Source organism: Monomorium pharaonis, chromosome 5 (assembly GCF_013373865.1).
Source record: "Monomorium pharaonis isolate MP-MQ-018 chromosome 5, ASM1337386v2, whole genome shotgun sequence".
NCBI lineage: Eukaryota > Metazoa > Arthropoda > Insecta > Hymenoptera > Formicidae > Monomorium > Monomorium pharaonis.
The window spans coordinates 24,046,682-24,068,643 of record NC_050471.1 but is presented as its reverse complement, the minus strand read 5'-3'; the positions used below and the strand labels follow the sequence as shown (position 1 = coordinate 24,068,643).

Sequence of the window (21,962 nt, the reverse complement as noted above, 5' to 3'; positions counted from 1 at the left end):
GACTTTTACATATTAAAAAGCTACCACAAAAATATGGACCGTCGTATTTTCAACGAGTGCAAATGAACTGCATCAAAGAACTCGCTTCTGCGGGGATGAGCGACGGTTCTGGAGCATCCTGTATGCATGCAGATGCAATTTTGAGCTGTACACTGGTAATTAGGCAACCGCAATTAATCACACGCGCATCAAATATTTGCACGAGCAGGAAACCGCGCTTTATATACAAACATACTGCAATTTATCATGTTCCGCTCTCACACCGGATTACGTCGTTGGTTCTGATGAACTTTTTTAACAGTCAAGGAGCGACGTAAATGCAAAAACATCCTATACTATATTAAGAAAAATTCTCATTTTTAGAGTATCGATATATAACCAAAACCTGCTATTTATAATTATAACATGACGAAAATATTGTTGTTACTAAAATTTATTTTCTAAATATCGAAGTTATAAGAATTATTTTATTTTTTAGAAGAATTATAAAACATATGTTTTGTATAATTTGTTATGTAAAATTCAATATGTTTAATTTTATATATTACATAAAATTAAATTAATACGAATAGTGTATATATTAATTATATAATATATACACTATACTTTATATAAATAAAATTAACAAATAAAATTATATTATATATTATACACTCTCTCTCTCTCTTTAAAAAAAATAAAATTTTAATTAACAGAAAATAACATAACCTTGTATTCTACTTTGTGCACAACTGCATGTTCTTTCAATGATTGTATAAACAGACTACTAATACAAAATATCAATAACAGTTGCAGAATTACATTTTAAAAATAATTATTAAATTTTAATAAAAGCGTTATTTTAAAATAACAATCGTCAATTTTTCATGTAAATTGTTAAATAATAAACAGTTTACATTAAACATTCGTTCTATACGTGCTAAAGACTGTATTGCTGTATTATATTTTATAAACGCGCACCAGTGCATGTGAATAATATTTTATGCCATCATATATTTGTTATTACAAAATCTATAAAAATAATGTTTAATTATCAAGAATACGTTAAGCTTCTCCTAAAGCATCTGCTATTCAAAATTTCAATGGAAAAAGATTGTAGCTTAGAGAAATATAATAAAAATCATTTATTACATAATTTAAGAAAATTTAATAAGTGTATGTGTCTTAAAAATAACTCATTAAAATTAACAATCAACTCATTAAAAAATTAAGTTAAGCTAAAAGTTATTAACTTCTTAACGTTATTACTTAACGTTCAATTTCTTTAACTAATTACTACTCAACGCTGTACATATTATATATTATAATACATTAAGTGTGCAATAATTATATTATTTTAATAATGAAGATTAATTCGATTAGATATTCATAGTATCGCTGACAGTACTGCAAAGCAAAATACCATCGTGTTGATTTTAACTCTTAATGCATAATTTTGGAAACCAAATGTGTTTCGAATCACGAAGTAATAATGTAAATCGTACATTATCAAACTGCGGCAGTAATGTAACACTGAAATTTGTTTAGCGTAACAATGAATGTTATTGCGGTAAAGGAGCGCAGTTGCGTTTATTTGGGTGTCCTTATGACAATTAAGCGCGACAGTCCCGTGCGTGCGCTAGTTCGCGATATATTCCGTGTTTGTCTGCAACTCGCGTCGCGTCGCAACATGCACGCGTGCAATTTCCCAATTACCCCGAGGCCGCGGGCGATCGGCGCAAGTACATACAGTCGTTCGCGCCTCATTAATTCGCTCCATCTCATTTACGCCTCCCATCTCTTTCCACCGCTCCTCCCCCTCCTCCTCGCCACCGTTTCTCACTTGCATACCCGTTAATCATTGCGCGAACTTTCGAATCGACGCTACGCTCTCTGATTCCGTGGATTCTGCTTGGTCTATTTTCATCCCCCGCAAAAGAGATCTGCTGCGAGAGATGGGTACAAGCTGCTTAAAAGGGGCCGCTTCCTCTCCCGGCCAGATTGAAAATATTGTATCTTGAAATACCTTGAAAATGTCTTAGAATAATTTCAAATCTCTTCGTAAGGTATAGTGTAAACATTTGTAAGTAGTCTAAACGTAGATAATTTATTTAGAGAATTTTAAACGGGGTCAGAAAGTTTCTATACGGTTCCGAAAAATGTTCTCCCTGTAAAATTTTAAAATTTATTTGGACTTTCGTATTTCCATGCTTTTGCACTTGAAAATGACGGACATTTTAACACGGAAGATAAGATAATTTTAAAAGAAAGTAGAAATTTTAATGTCCAATTTTGAATTTATTTAGGTGACGTGTAGTTATTTTCTTCAATCATATAAATTAAAATGAAAAGAGTTCAGCGTGGAAATTCTCTAATTGACGAATACTCGACGATAACGCATTAATTAATCTTCATTCTGGCGGGGTAGAGAAGCAGCCGGCATCGAAGTCGTGTTTTATTTTGCCGCGCGGCTGCGAGAAATTACACTATTATTAAAGCAAACAGAAAGCAGGCGTGTCTCACGCCACGGGTTGCTTAATTTAATTACGGTCATTACCAACTTTGCGCGAGTTATTATATAAGCCGGCACACAACTTGCATTGTAAATTATTAACGGCACTCCAGGCGTGGCCCGGGTAGATCGCCAATGTGGTGGTTTAGAATAATTCGGCGCTCGATAACGAGACCGCGCGGCGCGGCGGTTGGCATTCCGCGGCATTCCTTGAATAGAGGTGCTCCATTAAAGAAGCTGGATAACAAGGGGGGGGGGGAGTTTGGTTAAAGGGGGAAGGTGCAATTTAAATAAGTTCGAAAAGGACTACGTAAAGGAAAGGGGTGATAGTGGTGGCGGCGGCGGCGCGGGCGGTGCGACGTCGACTCCGGTGGGTTTATTCAAATTGAAACGCGACAGAAGCGGAATGTCTGGCGTGTGCCGCGGGTTGTCAACTTTCCATTTTAAGTTTGCTGACGTATTGAGTCGAAGTTCGCAGCCGCGGTACTTCCCGGAACTAGTCCACCGTCCCCGGGAGAACGGGGAACCCCCGTTGCGACAGGTAAAATATTGTTCCGTTACCCGGTGGCGCATTGATTCTAGATATTGCAGTGGTAGTGCACCCGGATGGCTGGGAAACATAAATAATGACACGGAAGTGCACAGATCAGTGAAAATATAATGAAAAAAGAAAAATTTATTAACGAAACGATCATTCATTCGGGCCATTTATTTCCTCCCGAGTTTCGTTTTTAGTTCATTAATTCCAATAGCCGTTTAACAAAACGGCCTTTTTGATGAGTACGTATTTATTTATTTTAAGATGGATCGAGAATTTATGTATATACGATTCAAATATACAAACGTTGATTTTGAGATTAATATTTGTATATTTGAGATGCACGTGTGTAAACCTTTAAGAAATCTTCATCGAAAGCACTCAAGCACTTGCACAACAGAAAAATTATATTTATGTTAAACATTACACTTTGTATTTATATTAAAACCCAACACTGTTAAAATTTGTGCACTGTTAAAATTTTTAACGTTGCGTACAGAAAAGAAACACGTCATCATTTAAGTTTGTTATTTAATGAGAAAACATTTCGAGAATGTGTCAAAAGTATTATTAAATGACACGTTTAAATTCGCGTAAAGTAATTTTATTAGTATTTTATTGTAACTAATGGTAAACAATTTTTTGTTAATACCAAAAAATTTTAAAAACGTAATTTGTTTTTTTTTACTACGCTGAAATTCCTTATAGCAACACGTTATTGTAAAAAAAATCACCACAAAACCTATCAAATTTTCTTCTCTTTTTGCTTTAAAATTAAAATACGCTATTCAGTAACGATAATAATATGTAGATTAGAAAAAAAGCATCTCTCTCAGCATTTATAAACATCAGTTAAAAATGAAATTATTAATTATGCCATACCGTTAATTTTTAATCTCGAACCTTTCGTCACTCCTGAAAGATTGTGGGCTTTTCCATGACGCACAATGCAGCCAGGAAATTTAGTCGGGCGCGCGGCCCGACAGTTTTCCCTCGCGGCCTTTATAATAAAGCTTAATCTCCATTCTACGCTACGGCGTTTTAATGAACGCGTGCGTCGCCTCAAAGCGTTTATAGGATATATGGAAATTTTTTTAAATCTGCCTGTTTGGCGTCGTGCGGCGTCGGTCGCGCCATGATTTCCGTCCCGCGCGAGGCACTAGGATTAACATTTATTAAAAACATAAATTATGCACATTAACGAAGCCTCGGAAAGCGCGCTCGCGGAATCCTTTTCGAGCTTTTAACTAAACTAAGGAGACGCGAACGAAAGAATTTTTATTAAAAGCTTTCACAATTTTTTACACGCGCTACCTCAGTTCCCTTTTCTCTCTCTTTCTCTATCTTTCCTTTTTCCTTTTTCCTTTTAACAACGTTTTAAGCATTTTCGGTGTTCCTTCTTTAGAGGAGAGGAGCACAAAGTGGCGCAAAGCGCGGAGTTTGTGTGAGTCGCACATTGGCGACTAGAATTATTATTATAATCGAACGCGCGGACTCCTGCGACGACTTTTAATGGAGTCACGCGTTGTCGTTTGAAACTTTGAGTGCCTCTTACGAAGTCTTCCTTGCAGATTGCGACCTGACGAGAATAACGAGAGCGTACGAAGTAATCTGAGAACGATGATTCGCCGAAGACAAGTCAACGACACGGTCAGGATTCTTCTTGCGAAGTCACGAAGTCACGGCCAGCGATAGCATAGATATATTCGCGTGTTTCTGTATTTGTTCATGGAGGAAAGATTGATCAAAGAAGTTAACATATTGTCGTGCCAGTAAAATTTGTCTCTAATATAGGGACGGCTAATGTACGGTAACTCATTTTGTTAGTTGAAGTGTTGCAAAAATATTTGCTACTAGAAAAAAAAACTTTGACTAAATCTATTTTCATTACGCAGCGCGTAGTAGAAACCATGCATTAAGGATTAAAGAAACATAGCTGAGATTATGCATGTTTTGATGTTAGTGCTTTGAAAAATCTTTTCTAAAAAAATAATAAAGTTTTTAAATTAATTTTTAAGTAAAAACAAGCGAATTTGTACCGTCAACATAAATTTATTTATTTTTATCTTCAAAGCTCAGGTTTGGTGACTCGGCTTCAAGAAATGAAATTTATGAGAAAGAATCTTCTTGCAAAATAGAATCCTTTTATTTTAAGACAAAAGTAAAAAATCTCATAATGCTTCGCTTTTTATTCCATGTGTATCTTTGCTAATAAGAAGTACAAGAATTACAGAAATACTTTATCATGCATCTGTTTGCGTACAATTGTAAATCGAATGCTCGATTTTACGTACGTAAGACATTGAAGAATAACTATTAATTAGCACTCTCTCTCTCGTGCTAAAGCACCCTATTAATTTCAGTAAATAAATTAGTATTTCGTATTTTTGTCTCGTAAGTACATTTTATCTTTAATAGCCAATCTTTATTCTTTGAAAAAGGATTTTTAATAATAAGACTGAAAATGTTTCTGACGTAATTTATTTTATTGCAACTTTTGTATAAAAATAGGAAAAGCAGTTTTAAAATGAAGTCTGTAATTTCTTTAGTTCTCCATCGAATTACGCAAGATTGATTTATTGCCTTGAGACAGTAACAGAAAGACAATATAAATTTTAATTCATATATTTTTACGGTTAGAATACAAAATTTGCTTGACATTATAACGCACATTCACGTAAAAAAGATTTTATACGATGCATTAAAATTAATGCATCCGCAAAAAAACTCAACATCTTATACTTACATGCAATGTAAAGCGGATCTTTATGAAGCTGTAAGACGAGATATTTTTGCTATTTACGAAATGACGAAAATTCCTTGTGAGCTACTTTTTGTAATATTTTATTTAAAAAAATTCTTCACATTTTTTCAAATCAATTTATTTTGAAATTAAGAATATTATAAGATTATCAAATCTGTCTGAGAAAATTGGACAAAATCATTTTAATCTAGATTAAAAATTTTTTCTAAGATAAAAATATTCTTCTCTCAACAATAATTACAATTACAATTCTCTACATCAATCTTATTTTATGATACATAAAAGATTGATAGCACTGGATTTAGACATCATACATGTAACAGTGCTAGTTTAATTAACTTACTAATATTACTAAGTCATCTCTCTGCGTGCGTTATTCCATAATATTCTTTCGCTCTGATAATTTTACGAATAAAAAGGTGAATTTTTTTCAATTATCGTCTCTCAAAACATTTCTCGGTAACTCTGCAGGTTTCAAAGCAAAAGGACCGTGGATGAGCGAATTAATTTACTGGAATAAATTAAAGCAGACTCCAATTATTTCTTTATCCTTATTACATTCTTTATAAAGTTTTATAATTTAAAGTGTAGATAACAAGACGATTAATATCAGTTATTAAAATACGTAATTAATGCCGCGATATTAATATAAATTGGTATTCACAGTCGGTTTCTGGCGGCCGCGCCTTTTTTCGGATTCCCTCGCGGCTTTCTATTAGAAGTAAAAGCTATGAATCAATCTGGCTGAGGTTGGTGGATTCCGTGGAAATTCCTTGCCGGAATTTCGGAAGCTGCGCGACGGTAAACCCCTCGAAAATCCGTTTGAGGTCGAAGACCGGGGGTCTGGCGAAGCTCAATATAAATCAGAGCCCGACGAAACGCCGGCCGTTGCGGCTCCCGTCTTCCATCGGTATCTCTCGTGTCCATCTCTCTTTCTTCCGCCACCCTTCCTTCTTCTCCTCTTCCCCATCTCTCTTATCCCGTCCCGCGTCCGTTTTCCGGACACGTAATTACGGGCGTTAGGTGAAGAACTTACGAGCCCGAGCTCCTCGTGACTGCCGACCTCGCACATCTCCCCTCCCCTCTCGCAAAAAGAAGCACGCGCAATAAAAGAGAAATGTTCAAGGTTCGAAAAGCGCTTTTCGCTTCTTAAAGCTTTTTGAACCTCTTGCGGATGGTTAAGAGCGAAGGACCGCTCGGATAATCTCACCTTTCGAAGATCCAGTCGCAAGGATAACACAGGTAGAACTACTAATTGGCCGAGGAATTCTTCTCCAGCTGCTGCAACTTGAATAATATTCAACTCGTAAACGTAATCGCAGATCGCGCCGGAAAGTATCACGGGTATTTACAATTTGCAGACGCGCGAACACGCGCGGGCGGAAATTCTCTCTTTTTTTTTTCCTCGGCAGAGAAACAAGTGTAATCCTGCCGTGAGTTATCTCTGCAGTTTGTATTTTTAAAGAGTAAAATAGAAATAAAAGAGACGTGGAAAATAAAAAAAAAACACTCCCTTAATTTCCGTGTCATATATTTTTTTCACTTCAATTTTGATCCCTCCACATTTTTCTCTATTTTCCTCGTTTCGCGCTTTTTCTGCGTAGAATTTCAAAACGCAGCGTTACAACCCGGCGGCGTCGGTGCGCAGTCGAAATAATTTTTCCAGCGGTGTAGCTGAAACGCGGATAGTCCGGCCCGAGGGTCGCGTAACCCTTCCATTTAGGCAAAACAACGAGCAAACAGGACGAGAATAATCGTCTTTGCTCCCGCGCGCGCAAACAGAAAAGGGGAGGGGGTGTAACAGACGGTAAGACGCGTGGCAGCTTCTCACCCTCGTCTCGAAACAATCGCAACTATGCCCCAACAATTTATAATTCCGAGGAAAGTAGGTGCACACAGTTAAATGTTATTACTTCAGTCGTTGCAGATAATTTCCCTCGGTTGTCCGCCGGGGCAAATTCCGCTTCGCGCGACCCGCATTTTCACGAGGGACGAGGTCGTCAACTGGAGTTCGCATGAAAGAGCCACGGATAGAAATAATGCTGCATCGCGCGAAGTCAGCAACACGAGCCGAATAGTTAGCTACCTTCTTGCCTCCGCCAGGAAGATGATGAAAGAGGAAAGTAACGAATTTGCTATTGGAGAAAGGTAAAAGAAGAAACATTTTACGTTAAAATATATGAAATGATTTTAAAAGAATGTTTCTTACACAAAATAGTTTTACTAAAGTATCTAAAAATGTAGCCAGATCTGAAAATAAATTAAACAGTCAAAATAATTTCACAGTTGAAAATTTTGTGTTAAATTTAACATATATCGCAACAGTCCACTCAAATTTTTGTGTTAATTTTATACACAATAAATATGTTAGAAAATAACATTAATATTATAAAAATTATTAACACATAAAATGTAGCATTTGGTACAATTGGAAACGGTAATGTGAGACTATATTCTTTAGTAATATTAATATTTGATGTATATTATGTATATATTGTATGTATATCTAATATGTTGATTTACATGTTTTATTCAATAATTTCAGAATTATGTTTTAAAATTAAATTACATATTTTTATATTATATATTCATTTATTAAACAAATTTTGTTATTGCTAAAAAACATTGAATATCAACTTAACACAAAATATTTAAATAGCACATAAACACATTATATTAAATTAACATTTAGATATGTAAAAAATTCAAGCGCAGTATACACTAGAGAGGATTAGAAAGCCTGTAATCACAGAATCAGCCAGTTTTAATTAGGTTGTTTACTTTCGAGGAAAAGAACGAAATAAATAAAGAGATAAATAAAAGATAGAAGAGGCCTAAGCAAAACACTAAGTCATTACGACTCCAAAGTGATTAATATTACAAATCATTGATCAATCACAATTTGTTTACGACATTTTGATGTTATCATAATTTGTTGTTGATTTTATCATAACATTGTCTGCATAAGAAAAAAAATAGAGATGGGGATTACTGAAATTAACTTAACGTTCTATTCCTTTTTCTTAGGCAAAACAACAAATCTTATTTTATATAGAAAAAAGAATGTATGACCTATAAGTTTTTACTTCTTTAATTATCGTGTATTAGTTGATCATTAGTTTTTTCAGTATCTATTAATATAGTGCAATGTTTAGTTTCCGAGATTTAAGTGGGTGCCACTTTCGGAGCCCTGTACCAATATTGATTCTTCCTTTGATAAAAATAATCATTCGTATAAAGTATAAGTAGAATTTGTGAAGAATTCTGATGGCAACAGACCGTACTCAACAGAGAAACCACATCAATGTAGGCACAAGGCAAACATTAAAATATTCTACATCACGATAAAGGAACGAAATTAAAATATATTCAATGACGTACAACGTTTGACCAAACAGAAAATCGCAATGTGGATTTTGCATTTTCCATCAGTCAGCGCGGAGTGCAAGTGGAAGTACGTTGCTTTCTAGCTCGCCGACATTTTCATCCCTCCCTTCCGCCCCTCGACAACAGGCGGGGCACAACGTGTATCGGTGACTGCTAGCTTTGCACTCGCTCCTCTCTTCACGGAGCGAGTGCTCCGTAATACACTTCTCGCTGCATTAACTCTCGACCCGAGTACACAACACACGCACGCATACCTACGTCAAATCTTTTGTGGCGCGGCACAAACGCGGGTGCTCCGTGAGTCTTGGAACATAAACTACCACCTTCCGCGCCCGTCGGCGAAGAAACGTAAACGGCTTCCTTTCTCTTCTTCTGCCGCGTCTTGCTGACGACGGTCCTTTTAATCGTCCTACACGCGCAATTTCCGCGCTAGCTGAATCATAATTGCTCGACTCAACGACGTCGATTTTTCCATTAATCTTGTTCTCTTGGAACATTATCTCTCTTTTTTTTTGTACTACAACAATGTGTTTTGTAATTTCATTTCTCAGAGTTTAAATATCGCATAGTTAAATCCATTCGATATCAAATATCAATTTATTTTGTCGTACTAAATTGATTTAAAAACAGAGAACCTTTTACAAAAATAGATAAAATTATAGATATCCATATACAACATAAAAAGCTTGTAGAAATATTTCATCGCAAGATTGCAGCATTGCAAGAACATCACGAAATGATGCAGTAATGTCGCATTAATGGTAAAAAATCTACTTTTAGAAATATATTACAAGACAATATTGTAGCAATTTACGATTTAATGGTCCGTATGTAGAACGTTTATAATGTTAACGCGTTTTTTTGTCATTTGCAATTGCCTAAATTGTATCTATAAATCTGAATCGCATTCCCTTTGAAAATTCTTTGGTTTTTGAATAAATTTAAATTATTTAAATAAAATAATTAAAAGTATTTTATACTTTTTATTAAAAAAAAGTTATTAATTAATATTTGTCTTATTAACATTATTTTATTAATATTAATTATAATAATTTATTTAAAACATCAATTATTTTAATAATTAAATAACAGTAATATAAAAGTAAGTATGTCAAATAAAACTAAAATGAAGCTAAAATGTATTCACATACTTTTTATATATCAATTATTAGTATATCATTCTATTATAATATTTTTACTTATTAAATTTAAATTTAATATTATTGTTATAATAACATTTTATGGTATTATGATTTATGAAAAATTAATAGATTTTATAAAAATTAAATTTATCTTTACAATATATAATGGCAAATGTGTGTGTGTGGGTGTGTGTGTGTACACTAATTGTAAAATATTCTGTTGACAATAATTTTTTTTACAAAAATATAACAAATCAGTATAAAAGTGCACGATTATACTATCAGCTAAATAAAAAATTAACATTAGTTTGATTAAATTTGTCTAACTTTTATTGAAAATTGATATTAGTTATACTTTATTCCTTAAAATATGATTAGCATGCATAAAACAAATATTGTAAAAAAAACCTTGTTAAATTTTGGTCTACGTTACTTATTTGTTTCATTTATAATATTTTATATTTTTTAAATTGTTGCTTATATTAAATACAAAAAAAGTAAAATATTGAAGAGATACAACTTAGTAGGTCGATACGCACATTCAGCAACTCTCGTTTATCTAAAAATTTACCCTGTAATTAGAAAGATCTGGAAGTAATTTTGTTGAATGCTTGATCATCCTACGTAATTATTTTGATAGATAAAAAAATAAAAGAGTTTTATTGAGATCTGTATTTGACTAAATTTTTAGTTTTCAAGCAAATTATTCTTTTCATATAAGAAAAATCTGAGTTCTGTAGATAAGAAGCGTCAAAATAAATTGAAAAGTGTCAAAACTATTAAAGTTTTATCAAAACATGTCTTACAAAGATGAAAAAATATAGAAGTTGAAGAAATTGAATATAAATGGTATAAACTTATGACTCAATTACACACACACATACACACACATTAAAATAAAAAGAAAGTGTATTGAATCGAGATTTACTAGAAAATGATCAAAGATGAACACTTACAGTGTTATTTGGGGAGAGAAAATCTCAAATTAAATTTACAGTTATTCTTTTTGTATCTTCGTTTTAATCTTACAAGACCAAACAGTTTCTCGCCTGCGATTTCGAGAGGATCCTCAAAAGTGCGAGGGTATCAAGGTTAGATGCAAGGCAGGCGGCGGCACGGCGGTGAACGGAAACCATGAAGAACGAGAGTAGAACGTGAAACGAAAGCGGATGTCGCGGCCAAGAGCGAAATCGTTAAAAGGAATGCGCAGTCGAGCGAAAGAGACTTCGAGAGGTCTCGGCGACTAGGTGGGGTCGATCGGCCAGTTGAAATAATGTAGAGAAAGCTCTAAAAAGCTCCGCCAAAGATCTAGGAAGATACTTGCCACCTCCATTTTATCTCATTGTCAGTTCCCTCAACTTTCGGCGGAAGAAAATTTCCTGCGATATATTTTTCTCCTGTCTTAGAGCCTCCTTTAATCTTGCATTAACCATGTTAATTTTACAAGTAATAATTAATCACACCTATATAGTTCGTCTACACTTCAGTGTCTGGATTGAGATAAAAGTTAAGAAGCAAAGCAAATCAAAGGATAAGTGCGCGAGTTAACTGCCTTATTTTAAAGTCTGTATAATGGAATCAGCACAACACGAATTTGAATAGAGTTTTTTTGTAAAAAGTTAATTTAATTACACGGAATTTTCTTATATTTTCAGTATCTATTAAATATGTCGAAATTAAAGGCAAGTCACTAATATTGAATAGGGTTCTTAAATACCTTTTTTATTTCTAAGAAACTGAACAGCTGTATTAACATCGATCAATAACTTTAATCACAACAATCACTTCGATAAAGAAGTAAAAACCCATAATTAATATGTACACGTCTTTTTGAAACAATTTGTCGAAAAGAAACAGCAAAACAGTAAAAAAATTGCACATTTTCTTAATTACATATTTTAAATTAAAAACATTGTGTGCATATTGAAAATATTAACCCGCTTTATCAAATAACTTTCGTGTTTTAATTTCTAATAACATATTTTTAAAATAAAACTGTTCATTTTTACTTTTCATTCTTTAACCCGTTTTTATTTTATGTTCAGTCTCATGTTCATTCTTTTAATTTTATAAAATGTGTCGTTTGTTATATAAAACTATATTCAAAGATATGTAGAGAGAGAGAGAGAGAGAGAGAAAGAGAAATAGATGTCGTACACGGAGAGAATTTTCTCTTAAAATTTACCCTTAAAATCTGATAATTGTAGGATAATGTGTGACCTCGAGGAATTTTACTACATTTTTTAATATTAATATTTTAATAAAATTTACTATACTTTTAGTAAAATTTAATAAAGGTATAGTGAATTTTATTATACTTTTAGTAAATTTTACTAAAAAATATAGTAAAATTCCTCGACGTCACACATTATCTCACAATTACCAGGTTTTAAGGGTAAATTTTTAAAGAAAATTCTCTCTGTGTATATATTTTTTAATATATATATTCTAATAGTATTTATCAATTATTGTAAATATTTTATAATTAATTTCAAAGGATAAATTGTTGCTCTTCGATTTATCATTTAAATTAAAAAATCTTTTGACATTTACATGACTGCCACATTAGCAATACCTAGATTGCATTGTTGGCCGCATAAAAGGAACATATGTATTGTTATTCAATGTAACGGGTACATATATCGAAGTAAAGAATAGCTCTATTTTCAGTTCTTGTTTCTTTTTCACGTTTTTCTCTGAAGAAGCTGACAAAATTTAATCATAAAATGTTAAAGTGTTTGATACAAAAGATATAAAAGTATAAAGACGTAGAGATAAATAGACAAAAATATTTATACATAGTTAATAGAACATACATAGAAAGTAGTATACATAGAAAGTATATACCTGGAATATGCAATATACATAAATGTATGTACAATATATGTACTAAGTATATTTTTATGTTATGTGGAAATCATCAATAACCTAAAATAACTTTAGGTGTCAAAATGGCAACAATATGCTAGCTGGAAAACTAAATAAATTAACATATTTAAAAAATTTTTTATGCTTAATAATATATTTTTTTATTTATATGAATAAGAAATTAAAAGTAATAAACTTTTAGATGTAGGAAAACAATGTTGTAAACATTTTTTAATTTCTTTGAAAAATGAATTAAAAAATATTAAAAATATATAATAAAAAGAGTTTTTCTCTAACATTTCATAACAATGAATCGCACGATTTGTAAATTATCATGTTAATTTGCTCCATTTTAGTTGATAATTTTCTACTTGTCATAAACATTTCATGTGAGCTACACGTTACGAGATTAGATTAAATTTGTGGAGAATGATACCGGGTGACACGCGTTCAAGGACAACAACTCTGAGTCTCAGATTGTATTTTGTGATTTAAGATTACTCGTTGTTCTTTCTAAGAATTATCCACCTGCACTTCCTGTTTTCAGGAATCTGTTTTTCTTTGGCATACACGTACTATCATTTTCATCTTTAGTTTAGATACGTGTTTTGAATAGAAAAGAGAGAATCCTATAGCGAATCAAAACTCGCTGGCTCGTGAACTTGTGACTGTCAGTTTTATTAAGACTTTCGGTAAAACCACACTAGTATTCAGAGGCTCTGACAGATTATTTTTTACTTGCTTCAATTGATTACTAACAAAAAACATATATAAATTGTTAAAGTAAATAATTAAGTAAAACTTAAATAACATTAAATAAAAATTACTCTCACTTTTAATTAATTTATATTTTATAAAATAATGCAATTTTATAAATCGTAACAACAATACAGTCACTAACAGCATTAGTCATCTAGTAAATGTGCTCTCTAAAAACGATATTAGAGTATTATCTTCGAAAGAAATTAAATAGTCATTGATGATCGATTTAGAGGTATAGCACTATAAATCAATAAAATTTCACTGGAAAATAGTAGTCAGTGAGACATAAAATGGAAACGCTTAGTATAAATATTCATGTTTGAGATTAGTAAAATATTCATTGAGTCTTAATAAAATCTTTTTACCGTTTTTCACTGATATTTTGGTTTAGTTTAAGAGAGTGCAAAAAGTTACAAGTGTTTACACAATTGCACGCAGTTTACACAAGTTTAAGTTTAGACAAGTGTATAAAATTACAGTATACATGGAATATGTAATGTTATTAAACGTGTGAGAGTAAAATTTTAACACCATAGAATATAATTATTAGCAGACATCACACGTCTGCATTGAAATGTCAACGTGCTTAAAATCTGGTTAATTTTAAATATTAAATTGGTATCGCGCGAGGAAGCCAGCGGTGAGGAAGCATGCGTGCAGGAAACACTATGCGGTGAACGAATACATATCACGCATACGCGTTAATATATAAACGTCAATATCATAATTTGTGATATTTTTAGCGGGCCATCGCAGTTTCGTTTTGTGTCGGATGATGTTAACACGCGCAATTTTGGTGTGAGTCAATCAACATCGTCGAAAATCTCTCTTGCGGATGTTACATTTGGAACTGAACGTTTAGAGCTTTACGTTTAGGGCTTAACGTTAATTTACAGTTCACGTAGTTGCTGATAAATTACATTAATTATCTTGAAATGAAGGGGATTAGTGCGATTAGTTTTGCATTTTACGTGCTCGCACTGTTTATTAATAATAACGGTGTAACGGAGGGTCACAGTGTGAAAGATTATTTGCGGGGTTTATTCGCACTAAAGCAAATAACAAATCTTCGTCATGGAATTCTACCAGGTGATTTTTTTAATTTACTTATTAAATAAAGATTTAATTGCTCTATGTAATTGAATTTTTCAGCATTTATGATAATTAAATCCTTTTTCTTTTATTTATTTAAAGCATGCACAAATATATATTTTTTGCTGCAAAGTAGTTAAATATTTGAAAAATAATAGTTATTTTTCTTTTATGAGTATAGATTAATATTCTGCCCATTATAATATTGTACAAATAATACACTTTATAATTTGTCTTTATTTATATTTCACAAAATATTTTTTTAATGATTATTACGATTTTGTTAGATTAATTTCTTAAGCTAAATATAAAAAGATACCCACTTATTTAAAACATCAAAAACTTTAATTATTAATAATTCAATTTTTTAACATTTTGGTTTCTAATTGCTATTTTTAATGTAAATTCACCATCTGTTTGTATCATTCTATGTAATTATTTATTAATTTTTACATAAAACAGAAGAAGTTAATTTGTAAAGACTAATTTTTTAATTTACAATTATTTTATAATTTCCAATGTTAAGTGTGTATGTGTGCGTGCGTGCGTGCGTGCGTGCGTGCGTGTGATTTACATAAGAAAGGATATATTTTATAAATTGTCTTTTATTTTATATTTTACAAAAAAATTCTGATCCGTATTATTTATTTGTAATAAAAATTTAATTGTAATAAAAATGGTTTATTAAAAATTTATTACTTTTAAATTTGTTATTTATTATCATAGATTACACGTGACATTTTTCTAATATTTATGAACAGGGACTCTTTGGTGCGGCCGAGGAAATATTGCCCGCGAGGATTCCGAACTGGGCATGTATACAGAAATGGATAAGTGTTGCAGAACTCACGATAGTTGCGAAGATTACATAAGACCGAAAACAACGAGATACGGGCTGTATAATAAATACATTTGCAGAAGGTATTGTAGGTAGAAGATTTGGCAATTACGATCGTGAAGCGCGCGAGTATTTACCTTTTCGACTTTTTGCAGCTCATTGTGCGAGTGCGAGATGCTATTTTACGATTGTTTGAAGCAAATACGCGGAATCTACGCATACTCCGTGAGAAAAATATATTTCAGACAATGCAAGCAATGCTTCCGTACTTTCTATGATCCTCACGAGTGCATAAATGAGTAAGTATAACAACCCAAGTGGGAATAGAATACATTAAACCTGCATTGAATACTGACCAGGTGTATCGAAAAACGAATTTCGTATTCTAGTACTGGCATTGTACTGAACTAACATTAAAATAACAATGTTATGGTACTAGCCCAATATGAGGTATCAGATAAGGCATCGATTTAGTATAATGCCAGTAGATTTTCAATAGGAAAAGTCGTTAATACTAACGTAAGCCTTCTAAAGGGGCACTCTCTTATTCTTCGAAAACTATGCATTACATTGTATTAAAACTGTTCTGTTTATAACTAAAGAAATAAAAATTCACAGTTTACACATTTCTATAATCTGAAACTTTCTGTAATCTTATCTTCTACAAAATTTACTAAAAGCGAGTTCTACAAAAACAAAAATAAAATTTCTTAAAATAGTTGCACAGTTTAAAAGTTTAAATAATAGTAAGTATATTATTGATAGTATTAAATTATTTCATGTTTGTAGCCTCCTTAAACTGTTAATATTTTACTCTTTTATATTTTTCTCATAATATGATACATAAAATTATCGCGAAAGACAGGTTTTCCTTTTACCGAGAACAAATTGTAATATGGTATATTCTTTTCATGGTATAATTTCATTTCAAGTTTTTTTTTCTAGTCCTTGAATTGGTTTTATTTTTAAAGTGTTTAATTCTAGTCTTTTCATTTTATAAACTTTGCCACTTAATACATATACCAGTTTTGGGACTCAATTTGTAAGACATTTATTTTTAATTATGCTGAAAAAATATTAACTATTAAATATAAAACAGTAAATAACAATATAAATTTATAAAACTGTTATATTTCATCTGATAGAAGACACTTTCTTGTTTAAATTTATGTCTTTAAACTTGTATTTTTGGCATTTGTTTAAGAAATATTATTAAAAAACGAAATGATATATCAGTATTTATGTCCTTTTTTCAATATCATGTAGTATCTTATTGGTATTCAATTTCCACTTACATTAGAAAAATATTCAAGTTGTTTTACTACTTAAAATAATATTACCATTTTTATTATTTATTATTTAAAATATTGAAACCTTTTATTAATCTTGCATATAAACAAATATCGAAATATCCAAAATTAATTGTATATTTTGTGACTAATTGTTAGATCAACATACGACGATAATATTGATGACTTTGCGCGTACACGGTTTATTAAAATTCCATTGACAAAACTCATTATATTCGCTTAATTGTTATCGATCAATTAATTTTATAAGTGAAAATTGAGTAGAAATTGTTTGCTATACGTCGATCGGTTTCCCATCAGACATTAATTAATTATGTCATTGATTATAGGGGTCTTGATATAATCGATGAGATGGACCGTAAGGGTCGCCGTGTTTTCTGCGCGAAGTTTGACCGAATTCCAAAATGGGGCCACCGACACAACATTACCACGCCGGAATTGATCTCCGCCACCGAACTTTTACCCGGGGATGATGATGAATCTATACAACTCATTTCGCGCGTCTATTCCGGGAACGATGAAATGTATTTTAACAACGAGGACGACAAAAACGAGGACGCTTTCTATGAAAGTTATGCATCATTCGAGGACAATAATTAATGCATTTTTATGATAAGGTTCATACTCGTATTTACAACTTTGGAGAGCTGTCGTTGAGTTTCTCAACTGCTAATTCAAATTTAGTACAACTCTTGTTATAAAAATTTTGATAACTTAAAATAACATTTAATAAGGTATTTACATTATAATAATGCTACTTCAGTTTACAAAGCAGAAAAGAAAACGTAAAAAAGGTTCTTATTAGGTGGGTAAATTTTTATTCAGAATAACAGTATAAGAGAAAAATATTAGTAGTACTCACAGTAACAAGGTTAGAGTATAAAAATCACGACAAATTAAAAACTTATTAAAATCAATAAACATATGAAAATCAATGTTTTATTTTATATTCAGAAATTGGTATTTTATAATTTTTATTTTACCATAGCTCACTCAAACGATTAATTAAATAGCTTTTGCATGACATCAAATGCTGTTTCAATCAAAAGCACTTCGAAATTTTCATGTCTTAAGGATATAGTACAACGTATTTAATACTTTATTATTTTTTTAACAACTTGACATATTTTACAACTAATTGCTTTTTTAAATCTAATTTTAATTTATTAAAATTTATTTTAAACCTTAAAATTTTTTTATCTAATAATAATATTATTTACAATAATTAATTATTTTTTCTACGTTTCTATAAAACTAAAAATGAGATAGCGGTAAGATGTTATATATAATTAAGATAATTACAATAAATAACAGTATTACAATGATGTTTTTCTTATAAATACTCTTTTTAGTATTTGTTTAAAAAAAGTGTAAACAATTAATAAAATTACAAATTTATTTTATTACATTTACGTATATACACAAAAAGAAATATTTCTTTGTTTTTAATAAACTTTATACACATTTTTTCATATTTAATCAAATTTATTAACAGCAAAGAAATACATGCTTTGGAATAGTCGAACAAAACAAAACAAAATTAAATTTTAAAAAATCTTTCTGTGTACATACATATAAAGTAACATTTAAATAGGTTTTTCTATTTAAAAAAGTGGAGAAAAGTTACATGATTTTTCATTCCTGTACGTCTTTTAACAAAAACGGTTTTAGCATTGATATTTTTAAAATAATGAATAATGAAAAAAAATTGAAGTAATAAACACCAAAATTTGTCATTTAAAAACATTTTCTTTATAATATTAATTTAAAAAACTAGAAAAAAGTATTTATATTAATAATTTAAATATAGTAATAATTATTTGTGTATAATTATTTATATTAACTTAATTTATGAACATTTCATACTTTTCCATGAAAATAATATGGTAAAACTTTTATTTCCTTAATTGTAAAATGTTCTTTAAACCTCTTCTTTTTTATGAATGTATAATAGCTTTCCGAAATTCTTATCTTGTTTACGACTAAATTACTCAAAATTTTTTTTACCATAAAAATTATTTCAAAAAGTTATATTTTAAGTTTAAAAACATTAACAAAATTTAAAAATTCAAGAATTGTATATTAATCATAAACTTATTTTTAAATTTTGATCAAATTCTTCTTGAAAAGACTATGGGGATCTTTTTTAAAAAATTGGTTATAAAGAGCCAAATACTGATTACCGGTTTTAAATAAATTTTTTACGACAGTACAGTTGAAACACAACTGGCTTTTAAGTGTTCCACGTGTAATGGAATACCGTCATAAAAATTTTCTGCATCATGCAAATTTCCTCGACTCTAAACACACCGGAGGCCGCCGGCTGTAACGTAGATACGCGCTGCACATGTCTAAACGCGGTACTGGTGCAATCATGCCCCTCGAGTGTGATTCCGAAGTCCGCTCCGAAATTGCTTCGTCTCGGATATGGCGGCACCATTCGCTACAGGGGTGCGGCGCGACGTGGGGAACGAGAAAGGTTACTTGAAAATCCGCCGAGAATTTTATCGCAAGGCTGTAGACACGCGGGCGAATGAGCAAAGCTATCTCCATTCTGCGATTTCTTCCTCCCTCTCCCCCTTACCCTCTCTCTCTTCCACTCTCCCTCTCTCCCTCCCCTCTCTCTCTCTCTCTCTCTTTCTTCTCTTTCATCTCTTCTCTTTTCTCTCTATTACTTTTTGCAGCTTGGGAGTTGTGCTACCTACGCCCCTACCTCGCGCGCCCTTTACTCTCGCATCCCTCGTCACGCGCATGAAAAGAATGTTCAATTATGCAAAAATACGCGCGAAAGTTTTGCCGGAGGCGCTTGTTTCGCGAAGGATGTTTTTGAATTAATATCGGGTGCGGCGGGGGTGAAAAAGGGTGGTTAATGCGAATCAGCAGTAAACGTTATTCAGGATTATACCTCTTGTTTTCATACTTGTCTCTTTATTACGCGCATAACTGCTACGCATTTGTTTACGCATATTTATTTTTGCATGCATATTTGTTCAAAACTAAATTCAAACCGAAAAAAAACACCGATTTAACGAATTCTCCATCTAAATATAAGATTTAGTCATTTTCACTTCAAATATATGTAATTTACGTCGCCTTCATATTTTACTGGATTATAAACGTAAATTATTGTAAACGCAATTCTTCCATTATTTCATAATTATTATTTGACAATAAAGCATTATTAACAGTATTTACATTTTAACGTTAAAAAAATTAACAATTATAAATAATATACAATCTTTCATGTATTTCATTAGACGCATAGATTTTTTTTGATATATCAAACCGAGTTAACTCGAATAAACAAAAATAATGATTTTCATTTTTACATTTAAAATAGGATTTTCTTTATATTTGTACATTCTCAATTAATAAAAACATTATTAAATATTTATTTAATTTTGTAAAATAAAAAGACATATATACTACCATTGAAAAGTTTCAGTTTTACGCCTGAGATTTTCTCAAGAAAAGTTAATTATAATTTGATTAAAAAATATCAACAAAAAATACATTTTAAAGAGAAAAGATAGAGCTTTAAATTTGTTTTTTTAATTTAGTTTCTACGATATTTTGTTTCCAAATTCTCTCTCTCTCTCGCTCTCTCTCTCTCTCTCTCTCTCTCTCTCTCTCTTTCTCTCTCTCTCTCTCTCTCTCTCATTTATACAATTTATATAAAATTGATATAAAATTGAAAATTGTTATTTTTTCATTATTTCAATATTTTTTTACCTTAAAACACTATAGTGTTTTAAACATACGTAGCTAATAAAATATTATCGACTTTTTTATTGACATTGTAGCGAGTAAATGACGCATTAAAACAGACGCATCCATTTTATAAAAACCAGTTATCTTTACCTATTTCAATCAATTACGTCAATATGATAGATCGGTTATAATGTAATATAAATTTGAAAGTCTCAATAAATTGTAAAACACGTGATGCGTTCTTAATACGGCCAGGAAATGAATATGTTCACGAAAAAGCGATATTAAAGAATAAAATTTTCTGTCCTTTATCTTTTGTGTTTAATTCATTAATTATTGGTTGTCCCATTTCTGTCAAGTCGACCTAAAAACTCAATTTTTCCGAAGATCAAGTCTCGATTTCATTCGTCACGGCTTTATTTCGCGATATTACGCGAGGTACTCGCACAGGAAAGCTGCTTTCATTAAAATACGCGCTTTTTATCTTCCACGGCACTATTAAAAGGCCTTTGGAAATACCGCTGCGACTCGAGGCTCGCTCGTTTGAAGCCTTCTTTAAGTACCTCGTATTATAAAGTCGTCTTAAAGAAAATAGCAACTACTAATGCAAAAAATGTACAAAAAGCTCTCTCTCTCTCCCTCTCTTTTTTTTTCTCTTTCTCTCTCTTTCTCTCTCTCTTTCTCTCTCTCTCTGTATCTCTTTTTCTCTTTCTCTTCCCCGCGATCTACGAGCAAAAAATATTAAAGTGCCTAACATTTTGCACTGATCTCTGTAGTTTGCACAAGATTTCTAATTGAAGTTTTATTAATGTGAATTGAAATAGCGATGTTGAGACAAAATTTTAATTGGAATCTTTTGAGGCTCTTCTTTTCCTCGAGTCTCTTAATTTCCATCGAAGGAAGCAGTCTTGAAGTCAGATTACGTCTCATTTGCAAATATCCGACAAATTGATCGGTGCGGCGACGGTAATTTCTCTCAAAAAAAAAGAAATAAATGGAAAGCACAGAGAATAAAATGTTTTTCGATTGATTAAAATAAAAAATATAAATCTCGTTTTT

At 31.4% G+C, this 21,962-nt stretch overlaps 2 protein-coding genes and 1 long non-coding RNA gene across 8 annotated transcripts in view; 2 read left to right on the top strand and 1 right to left on the bottom strand.

Annotated features, from left to right (window-relative positions):
• Positions 1-21,962, bottom strand: part of LOC105833124 — a 171,464-nt gene that overhangs the window by 19,325 nt on the left and 130,177 nt on the right. The window lies entirely within an intron of this gene.
• LOC105833127 lies at positions 606-5,427 on the top strand. The gene is made up of 2 exons (XR_001138780.2): positions 606-3,032; positions 4,601-5,427. It is a non-coding gene; the product is annotated as an uncharacterized LOC105833127 (long non-coding RNA).
• LOC105833126 lies at positions 13,432-18,144 on the top strand. 5 transcript variants are annotated; one of them, XM_012674595.3, is made up of 5 exons: positions 13,432-13,882; positions 14,696-15,041; positions 15,806-15,965; positions 16,038-16,181; positions 17,522-18,144. In XM_012674595.3, exons 2-5 carry the CDS (start codon positions 14,888-14,890, stop codon positions 17,790-17,792), a joined length of 729 nt encoding a protein of 242 aa, XP_012530049.1. In that variant the 5' UTR covers positions 13,432-13,882; positions 14,696-14,887; the 3' UTR covers positions 17,793-18,144. The 5 variants fall into 5 exon arrangements, with proteins under 5 accessions (XP_012530049.1, XP_012530048.1, XP_012530047.1 ...); XM_012674594.3 differs by having other exon boundaries at positions 13,432-13,973; XM_012674593.3 differs by lacking the exon at positions 13,432-13,882 and adding an exon at positions 14,005-14,592.

Excerpts from the sequence above, each read along its gene's own strand:
- LOC105833126 (XM_012674595.3), top strand. The coding sequence starts at position 14,888 with ATGAAGGGGATTAGTGCGATTAGTTTTGCATTTTACGTGCTCGCACTG. Across the intron at positions 15,042-15,805 it reads TCGTCATGGAATTCTACCAG|GGACTCTTTGGTGCGGCCGA; the intron begins GTGATTTTTTTA and ends ATTTATGAACAG. Across the intron at positions 15,966-16,037 it reads AATAAATACATTTGCAGAAG|CTCATTGTGCGAGTGCGAGA; the intron begins GTATTGTAGGTA and ends GACTTTTTGCAG.